This window comes from Taudactylus pleione, unplaced genomic scaffold, assembly GCF_031769625.1.
Source record: "Taudactylus pleione unplaced genomic scaffold, aTauple2 ptg000897l, whole genome shotgun sequence".
NCBI classification, from domain to species: Eukaryota; Metazoa; Chordata; class Amphibia; order Anura; family Myobatrachidae; genus Taudactylus; species Taudactylus pleione.
In genome coordinates, this window is record NW_028285298.1 from 2,982,341 (window position 1) to 2,995,910 (window position 13,570).

Here is a 13,570-nt window from a genome sequence, read left to right on the forward strand (position 1 = left end):
AGCCTAGCAGCTTAATTTTCTCATGCCTCGCCCACGTCGCTCTGCTCCCCCACCCCGTCAGCTAGCTGATTATGCTAGCCCCCTCTTCTTGCCCCCTGCGCGTCCGCGCCCCCCCCTTTCCCCACCTGTGCTGTCCCCACGTCCTCCTTCTCCCCCCACCTCACCTCTGATACTGCCGTCCTCCCCATCGGCTCCCCCTCCTCCCGTGCACGCTGGTGCGGCTGCACCAGCGCCTCATGCGGGTCCCGCTACCCCGGCGGAGGTTGTGCACTCGGCAACCTCCCCGGGCCGACTCACCCCCCACGCGGCTCCGGCGGGAGCATCCGATGGACGCTCCTCGCCGTCCCACAGCAGTCACGCAACGGCTGGCACTTCCGCTGCGCCAGCGGGGGCGTGAGTGCTCGCGTCTCCCGCTGGTTACTCTGCATCGGGCCCGCCGACGGGAGCGTCCGATGGACGCTCCTTGCCGGCGCCCATCAGCCACGCGGCGGGTGCCGCTTACGATGCACCGGCGGGGGCGCGAGTGCTCGCGCCTCCCGCTGGTTACTCTGCATCGGGCCCGCCGACGGGAGCGTCCGATGGACGCTCCTTGCCGGCGCCCATCAGCCACGCGGCGGCTGCCGCTTACGCTGCACCGGCGGGGGCGCGAGTGCTCGCGCCTCCCGCTGGTTACTCTGCATTGGGCCCGCCGGCGGTTAGCGTCGCGGGTCACATGGGGTCATTAGGCTTCGGTCCCCGGGGAGCGGGGGGTCCCGTCGGCCTGGTCTGCACGTCGGGCCCGGCGGCCATCTTAACCCCGGCGGCCATTTTGAGCAGCAGCCCTGGGTCAATCAGCCCCATGATTAGTCAACCTGCCCAATTTTGGCCTAGTCAAGCTGTCCCTTCCACCTACCAGAATCCATGGTTCCCCGCCAACAGTGCCCCACCTCCCATTTATAATGCGCCCCCCTTGTCAGTCGGCTCATCCTGGGGTCAGGCTTCATGGAGCTCCGGGGCGGCCCCCCCATTTATCCCTCCACCTCAGTTGTGTCCTCTCCGCCTTTTTATCCAAACTACTCTGGGGCCACTTTTGGACCTTACCCTTTCTCAGGTTGTCATCCGCAGCTTTATTTCCCTTATTTGCCAATTTCGCAGCAAAGCGCATCATCGGCTCCCATGCCGAGGCTACCTTCCGCATCGCCTGTCATGTACGGTCAAACCTCCACCAGTTTGTCCGCGACGCCCGACTTCACGCTGGTGCCTCCAGCTCGTCTGTTAGCCGCGCCTGCACCCCTTCTGCCTGCACCCGGCATTCCCACCCCCCCCGCGCAGACGGTAGTGACTTCCAGTCCTGTTGTTCACCAGTCTACCCCGGTTGCAGATAATCGAAGGGCGATCGAGGCTCCTTCAAGCGAACCAATCACTGTTGCAGCAGCTGATCCGGTGTGCGTGGAAAAAGGGACGACAGGCGAGTCTTCGGCCACGACGAATGAGCAAGTCGAGGGAGCTGTTCCTGGTCCATCTGGTGCTGGTGAGCATGAGTCTTCTTGTTCGTCTATGTCTGACTCCTCCTCTTCTTCTCATTCTTCTGGTTCCCCTGCGCGCCCGCGTAAAATAGCCAGAATGGTTGCCAGGCGTTTAGCCAAGAAGTCAGTGAGTACAGCTGCACAGGGCGTTAGTGTGGAGCTAGCTACAGTGGCGGCAGGGGCTGATTCAGTGCATTGTGCGAACACCGCCGTTCTTCGCGGCCTGCGAAAGAGTGTGAGGGTGAGAATTCGTAAAGGTAAATTTGTCGACTTCTTTACGCTTACCGAAGATATGAAAAAGGCTTTTGGTCAGGCTAAGAAGGCGGGGGGTATGGGCGAGGAGGCTTTCTGTAGTTTCACCAGTTGGTTGAAGGGCATGCTGGTATTTGCGGCGTGCTATTTGGAGACGCGAGCGTAAACATAGTGAGATATATTTTTTTTAGTGCTAGACATGTTTGTCCGTTCGCGGGCCTTGGCATGGCGGGAAAATGACGTGCAATTTAGAAGAAAGCATGATGGCAGCAAGATTATTCCGTTCGGAGCAAAAGACATAGAGGTGTGGTTAGAGGTGTCGCAGCAGCGTCGGCCCCCTTTGGACGGGATGCATCCTCGCAAGGGTTATGCTAGTGGTAGGTCGGGGGCGACGGGAGTTATGAAGGGCAAATGTTTTGCTTTCAACGACTCCCGGTGTACACGAGGGTCGTCCTGTCGTTTTCGTCACTCCTGTCGTCTCTGCGGGGGGGAACATCCAGCCAAAGATTGCCGTAGAGGGTCTGCTAGTGCCACCCAGGATCGTGAAGGGTCAAAAGGAGCTGGTTAAGGCTCATTCGCCTATTTGTTTAGCTGCACTAGCTCGCTGGTTGGTTCTATATCCTCATAAGGAGGACGCTTCTTTTTTGTTAGAAGGTTTTTCGTTCGGTTTTTCTCTGCCAATATTGGGTCCTTTATGGGTCCGGTCTCCCCGTAACTTGCGCTCGGCCAGGGACTACCCAGAAGTTGTGCAAGCGAAAGTTAGGGCCGAGGTGCTGCTGGGGAGGATGGAGGGTCCTTTCCCTGTTCCTCCGTTGCAGGATCTTTGTATCTCTCCGGTAGGTGTGGTACCCAAGAAGGCCCCTGGGAAGTTTCGTTTGATCCAACACCTATCATATCCTGATGGGCGTTCGGTGAATGACGCCATTCCTGATAGTTTTTGTAGAGTGAAATATCAAAGTTTTGACGAAGTCTTAGGTTTAGTGCGCAGTTTTGGGCAGGGCGCGCTGCTGGCTAAGTTAGACATTGAGTCAGCCTTCCGTTTATTGCCGTTGCACACAGACGCTATGCAGTTTATGGGATTCAAACTAGAGTCAGGTTACTTTGTTGACAAATGTTTGCCTATGGGTTGTGCGGTTTCCTGTGCCTATTTTGAGAAATTCAGCTCTTTTCTACACTGGTGTGTTCATGCCGGCACAGGACAAGCGGGCGTGGCACACTATTTAGATGACTTTCTCTTCATAGGTCCAGGGGAGAGCGACGTCTGTGCAGACCTCCTGTTTTCCGCTCAAGCTCTGTTTCGCAGTTTAGGGGTTCCCATTGCGCAAGATAAGACGGAGGGTCCCATTTCTTGTCTGTCGTACTTGGGAATTGAGATAGACACGGTTGCGGGTTGTTGTAGGTTACCAAGCGACAAAGTGGCTAGATTGTTAGAACAGATTGCGGGTTGTTTAGCAGTGGACACGGTAAGATTACGTGGAGTTCAGTCACTGCTGGGTTCCTTTAATTTGGCTTGTCACATAATTCCCATGGGCAGGGTTTTCTGTAGGAAATTGGAGAGGGCCACTGCTGGGTCAAGACAGCCGCATCATCATATTCGTTTGTCGTCAGAGATTAAGCAAGATCTTCGGGTTTGGACCAAGTTTCTGGTTCAGTTCAATGGCGAACGTATTTGGCCAGCGCCTCCAGTGGCAAATGGGTCATTGCAACTGTATACTGATGCGGCTGGATCATCTGGTTTTGGGGCTTTTTTCAATGGGGAATGGTGCGCTACTGCTTGGCCTTTAGTTTGGCGCGACGAAGGCTTAACTAGTAATTTGTTGCTCTTGGAACTGTTCCCAATTGTCATTGCTGTGGAACTCTGGTCAGCGCGTCTGAGTAACCGGCATGTAATTTTTTGGTGCGACAATTTGGGGGTGGCGCATGCCATTAACAACCAGCGATCGTCCTCTCCGTTAGTTTTGCGTTTGCTTCATCATTTAATTTTGCGCTGTTTAGAGGCCAACATACGTTTTAGAGCTCGTCATGTACCGGGTGTTGTTAACGAGATTGCAGACGCATTGTCTCGTTTTCAATTTGAGCGTTTTCGGGCGCTTGCACCGTTTGCTTCTGCTGTTGGTTTGACATGCCCCCCGTTTGTGTGGCAGATAATCAGGCCGGCTTAGAGGCTTTGGCGATGCAATCGCTCGCTCCATCAACTCTCCGCAAATACTCGGCCGCATGGCGGGATTGGAGCAGTCACTGCGTGCGCCAAGATTCGGAGGGTAAGTCTCCAAAGGAGTTGCTGTCATCCTTTGTGTGGGAGAGATATCAGCAGGGGAGGTCCAGGGCCTACGTGGCGTCGGCGCTTGCGGGAGTCTCTTTTTTTTGCAAACTAAAAGGTTTGCTTGACCCAACCAGGTCTTTTCTTCTTGCTAAGGCTCTAAAAGGTTGGGCTAGGCAGGCTCCTGCTCGCGCCGATTCCCGTCGGCCGGTGGACACCCAGCTTTTGGCAGCATTGCTTAAGGTTATGGAGAAGGTAGCTTCTGATTCGTTTGAGGCTGCTCTTTTTCGTTTAGCTTTTTCTGCTGCGTTTTTTGGAGCTTTCAGGGTTAGCGAATTAGTGGCAGTTAATAGTTTATCTGAGTCCTCCGGGTTGTTGTATAAGGACATTGTTTTTAGAGATGCGGCGGTGCTTTGTAAGCTCCGTCTCTCTAAAACGGATCAGTCAGGTAGGGGTAAATGGGTCACGCTTGCGCAGCAGCAGGATTGCAATATTTGCCCGGTTCATTTAGCATCGCAATACATGTTGGTGCGCCCAGTTGGGGGGATTCAGTGGTTGGTTCATGCGGATGCTAAGCCTCTCACAAAGTTTCAGTTCACTGCGTTATTTAAGCGAAGTTTAATAGAATTGGGTTTAGATCATACAGATTATGGCACCCATTCCTTTCGAATAGGGGCAGCCACTTGTGCAGCGCTTGCAGGGGCATCTCCTTCGGATATTCAAAAGGTGGGGCGTTGGAAGTCAGGGTGTTATAAGAAGTATGTTCGCTGCGACAAGTTGTAGGTGCGCACCCTGCGATAACCCGAAAACGTTGTTTACCTGCCAATCGTTGAACGGTTAGCGTTCAACAATTGGGGGTGTGAGGGGATTTTTTAATTTTCCTCCCGTTAGCCATGATCTGGCCCAATTTGGTTCACGGGTAGGTTTTTGGTTTTTTCTTCTTCACTCGGGTTCCTGTTTCCCCCTTTTTTGGCATCCCTGCTAGTTAGTTGCTCTGTTTTGTTCTAAGTTGTGTCGTTTTTGATCCAGGTTGGGTGTGGTTTCTCATGTTAAGGTTTCTTCTTTTACAGTGTTGACAAAAGAAAACGGGCAGGTGTGGTTGGTTGGCCACTCCTACATTTTTTGGGCGGAAAAACATGTCTCGGGTCGGACTAGTGGCTTGCCAATTGGTATTCGGAAAGTGCGTTGGATTGGAGTGAGAGGTTTGCGAGTGGACGGTGTTTTGGCACTGATTGTTTCTGCGGTGGCAAAATGGGGAATGCCCGAATGGCTGGTGCTTCACGTTGGTGGCAATGATGTCGGTCAGCTGACAGGCGTGGGTTTAATCGTGAGTCTGCGTGAGATTGTGGATTCGATTCGTACAAAATGGCCATCCATTCAGATTGTGTGGTCAGAGATGACACCCCGCTTCACGTGGAGAGGAGTGCGAAAGTTTGGGGCATTGGAAAGAACACGGAGGAAGGTGAACGTGGCAGTGTCTAAGCATGTCATGTCGATAGGTGGCTTGGTGGTGCGTCATGGCTTTTTCGAGGGTGATCTTGTACGTTTCTTTCGTCATGTTGGCGTGCATTTGAACGGCCTGGGTATGAATCTTTTTGTTCAGGATTTGTTTTCGTTTCTTGGTTAGTTCTTTTGGGTGGCGGGCCAGTCTCTATTAGGGCCTGGCTTTGGCGGGAGTACGCTGCAGCTCAGTGGTTTTATGGGACGCAAGATAACTGTGGGAGCACTTGCTCTCGATGTACAAGGCGGATTTGTCCTGCTCCGCACGGGGGGACCCGGGCGTTTTTGCACAAAACGCCTCGGATTGGCCCAGGAGGGAAGTGAGACCCTCACGGTTTAAGTGCGTCTGAAAGGGGGAACGGTTTAGGCGTTCCCTGAGTATTTTGGAGTAAGTTAAAAAGCTAGAACTGAGTCTGCAGCGTCTCTTTGCCACCCTGGTTAGGTTAATTGATTCAATTATAAATAAAAGCTGTGACCTTTTTAGCCAAGCTCTGGTGTCTGTGTCTTTATTTGTAGTTAAGGTTAAGTAAGCTAATCAAGGTTGATAAGTTTGGAAGTTATAAACGTATGTAATTCTTATGCTGTATTACACTATACAGGACGCTGATAGATATAATGATAATGATCAGTGTATATAGGGGGAGATTGTTGTATTACACTATTCAGGACGCTGACAGATATAATGACAATGATCAGTGTATATAGGGTGGAGATTGCTGTATTACACTATACAGGACGCGGACAGATATAATGATAATGATCAGTGTATATAGGGGGAGATTGCTGCATTACACTATACAGGACGCTGCCAGATATAATGATAATGATCAGTGTATATAGGGGGAGATTGCTGTATTACACTATACAGGACGCGGACAGATATAATGATAATGATCAGTGTATATAGGGGGAGATTGCTGCATTACACTATACAGGACGCTGACAGATATAATGATAATGATCAGTGTATATAGGGGGAGATTGCTGTATTACACTATACAGGACACTGACAGATATAATGATAATGATCAGTGTATATAGGGGGAGATTGCTGTATTACACTATACAGGACGCTGACAGATATAATGATAATGATCAGTGTATATAGGGGGAGATTGCTGTATTACACTATACAGGACGCTGCCAGATATAATGATAATGATCAGTGTATATAGGGGGAGATTGCTGTATTACACTATACAGGACGCTGACAGATAAAATGATAATGATCAGTGTATATAGGGGGAGATTGCTGCATTACAATATACAGGATGCTGACAGATATAATGATAATGATCTGTGTATATATAGGGGGAGATTGCTGTATTACACTATACAGGATGCGGACAGATATAATGATAATGATCAGTGTATATAGGGGGAGATTGCTGCATTACACTATACAGGACGCTGACAGATATAATGATAATGATCAGTGTATATAGGGGGAGATTGCTGTATTACACTATACAGGACGCTGCCAGATATAATGATAATGATCAGTGTATATAGGGGGAGATTGCTGTATTACACTATACAGGACGCTGACAGATAAAATGATAATGATCAGTGTATATAGGGGGAGATTGCTGCATTACACTATACAGGACGCTGACAGATATAATGATAATGATCAGTGTATATAGGGGGAGATTGCTGCATTACACTATACAGGACGCTGACAGATAAAATGATAATGATCAGTGTATATAGGGGGAGATTGCTGCATTACAATATACAGGATGCTGACAGATATAATGATAATGATCTGTGTATATATAGGGGGAGATTGCTGCATTACACTATACAGGACGCTGACAGATATAATGATAATGATCAGTGTATATAGGGGGAGATTGCTGTATTACACTATACAGGACGCTGACAGATATAATGATAATGATCAGTGTATATAGGGGAGATTGTTGTATTACACTATTCAGGACGCTGCCAGATATAATGACAATGATCAGTGTATATAGGGAGAGATTTCTGCATTACACTATACAGGACGCTGACAGATATAATGATAATGATCAGTGTATATAGGGTGGAGATTGCTGTATTATACTATACAGGACGGTGACAGATAAAATGATAATGATCAGTGTATATAGGGGGAGATTGCTGCATTACACTATACAGGATGCTGACAGATATAATGATAATGATCTGTGTATATATAGGGGGGAGATTGCTGCATTACACTATACAGGACGCTGACAGATATAATGATAATAATCAGTGTATATAGGGTGGAGATTGCTGTATTACACTATACAGGACGCTAACAGATATAATGATAATGATCAGTGTATATAGGGGGGAGATTGCAGTATTACACTATACAGGACGCTGACAGATATAATGATAATGATCAGTGTATATAGGTGGAGATTGCTGTATTACACTATACAGGACGCTGACAGATATAATGATAATGATCAGTGTATATAGGGGGGAGATTGCTGTATTACACTATACAGGACGCTGACAGATATAATGATAATGATCAGTGTATATAGGGGGGAGATTGCTGTATTACACTATTCAGGACGCTGACAGATATAATGATAATGATCAGAGTATATAGGGAGAGATTTCTGCATTACACTATACAGGACGCTGACAGATATAATGATAATGATCAGTGTATATAGGGGGAGATTGCTGCATTACACTATACAGGACGCTGACAGATATAATGATAATGATCAGTGTATATAGGGGGAGATTGCTGTATTACACTATACAGGACGGTGACAGATATAATGATAATGATCAGTGTATATAGGGTGGAGATTGCTGTATTACTCTATACAGGACAGTGACAGATATAATGGTCAGTGTATATAGGGGGAGATTGCTGTATTACACTATACAGGACGCTGACAGATATAATGATAATGATCAGTGTATATAGGGGGAGATTGCTGCATTACACTATACAGGACGCTGACAGATATAATGATAATGATCAGTGTATATAGGGGGAGATTGCTGTATTACACTATACAGGACGCTGACAGATATAATGATAATGATCACTGTATATAGGGGGAGATTGCTGCATTACACTATACAGGACGCTGACAGATATAATGATAATGATCAGTGTATATAGGGGGAGATTGCTGCATTACACTATACAGGATGCTGACAGATATAATGATAATGATCTGTGTAAATATAGGGGGGGAGATTGCTGCATTACACTATACAGGACGCTGACAGATATAATGATAATGATCAGTGTATATAGGGTGGAGATTGCTGTATTACACTATACAGGACGCTGACAGATATAATGATCAGTGTATATAGGGGGAGATTGCTGTATTACACTATACAGGACACTGACAGATATAATGATAATGATCAGTGTATATAGGGGGAGATTGCTGCATTACACTATACAGGACGCTGACAGATATAATGATAATGATCAGTGTATATAGGGTGGAGATTGCTGTATTACACTATACAGGATGGTGACAGATATATTGATCAGTGTATATAGGGGGAGATTGCTGTATAACACTATACAGGACGCTGACAGATATAATGATAATGATCAGTGTATACAGGGGGAGATTGCTGTATTACACTATACAGGACGCTGACAGATATAATGATAATGATCAGTGTATATAGGGGGCAGATTGCTGTATTACACTATACAGGACGGTGACAGATATAATGATAATGATCAGTGTATATAGGGGGAGATTGCTGCATTACACTATACAGGACGCTGACAGATATAATGATAATGATCAGTGTATATAGGGGGAGATTGCTGTATTACACTATACAGGACGCTGACAGATATAATGATAATGATCAGTGTATATAGGGGGAGATTGCTGCATTACACTATACAGGACGCTGACATATATAATGATAATGATCAGTGTATACAGGGGGAGATTGCTGTATTACACTATACAGTACAGTGACAGGTATAATGATAACGATCAGTGTATATAGGGGGAGATTGCTGTATTATAATTTATAGGACGGTGACAAATATAATGATAATGATCAGTGTATATAGGGGGAGATTGCTGTATTACACTATACAGGACGCTGACAGATATAATGATAATGATCAGTGTATACAGGGGGAGATTGCTGTATTACACTATACAGGACGCTGACAGATATAATGATAATGATCAGTGTATATAGGGGGAGATTGCTGTATTACACTATACAGGACGCTGACAGATATAATGATCAGTGTATATAGGGGGATATTGCTGTATTACACTATACAGGATGCTGACAGATAGAATGATAATGATCAGTGTATATTGGGGGATATTGCTGTATTACACTATACAGGACGCTGCCAGATATAATGATAATGATCAGTGTATATATGGGGAGATTGCTGTATTACACTATACAGGATGCTGACAGATATAATGATAATGATCAGTGTATATAGGGAGAGATTGCTGTATTACACTATACCGGATGCTGACAGATATAATGATAATGATCAGTGTATATAGGGGGGAGATTGCTGCATTACACTATACAGGACGCTGACAGATATAATGATAATGATCAGTTTATATAGGGGGGATATTGCTGCATTACACTATACAGGACGCTGACAGATATAATGATAATGATCAGTGTATATAGGGTGGAGATTGCTGTATTACACTATACAGGACGGTGACAGATATATTGATCAGTGTATATAGGGGGAGATTGCTGTATTACACTATACAGGACGCTGACAGATATAATGATAATGATCAGTGTATACAGGGGGAGATTGCTGTATTACACTATACAGGACGCTGACAGATATAATGATAATGATCAGTGTATATAGGGGGCAGATTGCTGTATTACACTATACAGGACGGTGACAGATATAATGATAATGATCAGTGTATATAGGGGGAGATTGCTGCATTACACTATACAGGACGCTGACAGATATAATGATAATGATCAGTGTATATAGGGGGAGATTGCTGTATTACACTATACAGGACGCTGACAGATATAATGATAATGATCAGTGTATATAGGGGGAGATTGCTGCATTACACTATACAGGACGCTGACATATATAATGATAATGATCAGTGTATACAGGGGGAGATTGCTGTATTACACTATAAAGTACAGTGACAGGTATAATGATAACGATCAGTGTATATAGGGGGAGATTGCTGTATTATAATTTATAGGACGGTGACAAATATAATGATAATGATCAGTGTATATAGGGAGAGATTGCTGTATTACACTATACAGGACGCTGACAGATATAATGATAATGATCAGTGTATACAGGGGGAGATTGCTGTATTACACTATACAGGACGCTGACAGATATAATGATAATGATCAGTGTATATAGGGGGAGATTGCTGTATTACACTATACAGGACGCTGACAGATATAATGATCAGTGTATATAGGGGGATATTGCTGTATTACACTATACAGGATGCTGACAGATAGAATGATAATGATCAGTGTATATTGGGGGATATTGCTGTATTACACTATACAGGACGCTGCCAGATATAATGATAATGATCAGTGTATATAGGGGGAGATTGCTGTATTACACTATACAGGATGCTGACAGATATAATGATAATGATCAGTGTATATAGGGAGAGATTGCTGTATTACACTATACCGGATGCTGACAGATATAATGATAATGATCAGTGTATATAGGGGGAGATTGCTGTATTACACTATACAGGTCACTGACAGATATATTGATAATGATCAGTGTATATAGGGGGAAATTGCTGTATTACACTATACAGGATGCTGCCAGATATAATGATAATGATTAATGTATATAGGGGGAGATTGCTGTATTACACTATACAGGACACTGACAGATATATTGATAATGATCAGTGTATATAGGGGGAAATTGCTGTATTACACTATACAGGACACTGACAGATATAATGATAATGATCAGTGTATATATAGGGGGAGATTGCTATTTTACACTATACACGATGGTCACAGATATAATGCTAATGATCAGTGTATATAGGGGGAGATTGCTGCATTACACTATACAGGACGCTGACAGATATAATGATAATGATCAGTGTATATAGGGGGAGATTGCTGTATTACACTATACAGGACGCTGACAGATATAATGATAATGATCAGTGTATATAGGGGGGAGATTGCTGTATTACACTATACAGGACGCTGACAGATATAATGATCAGTGTATATAGGGGGAAATTGCTGTATTACACTATACAGGACACTGACAGATATAATGATCAGTGTATATAGGGGGAAATTGCTGTATTACACTATACAGGACACTGACAGATATAATGATCAGTGTATATAGGGGGAGATTGCTGTATTACACTATACAGGATGCTGACAGATATAATGATAATGATCAGTGTATATAGGGGGAGTTTGCTGTATTACACTTGACAGGACGCTGACAGATATAATGATCAGTGTATATAGGGGGAGATTGCTGTATTACACTATGCAGGATGCTGACAGATATAATGATCAGTGTATATAGGGGGAGATTGCTGTATTACACTATACAGGACGCTGACAGATATAATGATAATGATCAGTGTATATAGGGGGAGTTTGCTGTATTACACTTGACAGGACGCTGACAGATATAATGATCAGTGTATATAGGGGGAGATTGCTGTATTACACTATGCAGGATGCTGACAGATATAATGATAATGATCAGTGAATATATAGGGGGGAGATTGCTGTATTACACTGTCGAAACTGGATTATTTGCTGAGACAAGATCAATTTAAAATTGAATTGCAGTCACACCATCTTGCGACTGGCCACAAGACGCCATTTTGCGAAATGGCCGCCTAAGCGCCATTTTAGATAAACTCACACTTTAGTACATGTGGCGATAATACTATTAGCATCATGCGAATGCATCTGTGACCATCGCCATAAGTTACGGCGATTCGCCTAAAGCCCATTTCATGACTTTGCTTATTATAAAGGATATATTTCAGAAATGACTTTACAGTATGTCAAAATTGGATTGCATTAGCTGAACAGAGCAAATGGCCAAGTGACAACTAGCTTGTGTAGATAAGCTTCCTGGATAACGTCTGCTCTCACTCCAGGTGGCCCAGCTAGAATACACACCTTACATTAGCAAGTTTCCTGCAATGAAATAACTTCAAAGACTAGAGTGTTATCTTAGGTTTGTGTCTTGTAGCTGGGTTAATTTGCATCCACACAAGAGACTGGGAGAATAAAGAGTTTTTTCTTTTGAACCTGGGAAAGGTGGGGGCTGCTGAGAGAAGGGGGAATGTGGAACTATCATGCTCAGCAATGCACACTGCTAGGTGTTCACTTAGTAAGTGAGATTTAAATGCACCATTTCTCATACACACATTAATACGCACAATTGCGCTGGTAACTAATCGCATATTAGCGAATGCATAAGATCCTGTATGAAACACTATTTTATTAGCATCATGTGCACGCATCTGCCCCAAGTTAACTAGCGTCTTTATATCAAACCCCGCATACTCACACATTACATATCCACATAAAAGGTTTAATAAGCTTTAAAGTATAAGATTTAAGTTGATTCAGTTAGTATAAATGCTGGGAAATAAAGATATTTGATAACTAAGGTTTTATACATGCTAAGAAAGCCATGTTTGGTTTCGTATTGATGTGTACTCTTTCAACAGAATTCCGGTATTATCGGTGTGGAGATCGCATCATGCATTCTCAACTTATGGACCGCAGAGACTTCAAGCAACAAAATGTATATTATATGAACAACTGTTAGGATGATTGCATGGGGACGGGAGGGCAGAGACCCCCAGTTGTTGGAGGCTGGGTTGAGTCTATTTGAACCAGCCTGTTAAACGCTCTGTAACAGATGCTTCCCCCATGGGAACCAATGGCATAAGCAAGAAACTTCTCTATTGTCCTGTCTATTCTGGGGGGGTATAAATATGTGTGCTCAAACACTGGGTCTTTAGTCTTCTTGCTGAATGCTGAATGACGA

General features: G+C 44.7%; 1 protein-coding gene across 1 annotated transcript in view; it reads left to right on the plus strand.

The window, feature by feature from the left end:
• Positions 1–5,900, plus strand: part of LOC148474082 (uncharacterized) — a 73,100-nt gene extending 67,200 nt beyond the window's left edge. Inside the window, exons 5-6 of the mRNA XM_088459185.1 lie at positions 1,361–1,510; positions 5,088–5,900. Of these exons, the coding sequence (XP_088315311.1) occupies positions 1,361–1,510; positions 5,088–5,644 (707 nt within the window). The 3' untranslated portion in view covers positions 5,645–5,900. The remainder of the gene's footprint in view (positions 1–1,360; positions 1,511–5,087) is intronic.
• Positions 5,901–13,570: the final 7,670 nt, after the last annotated feature.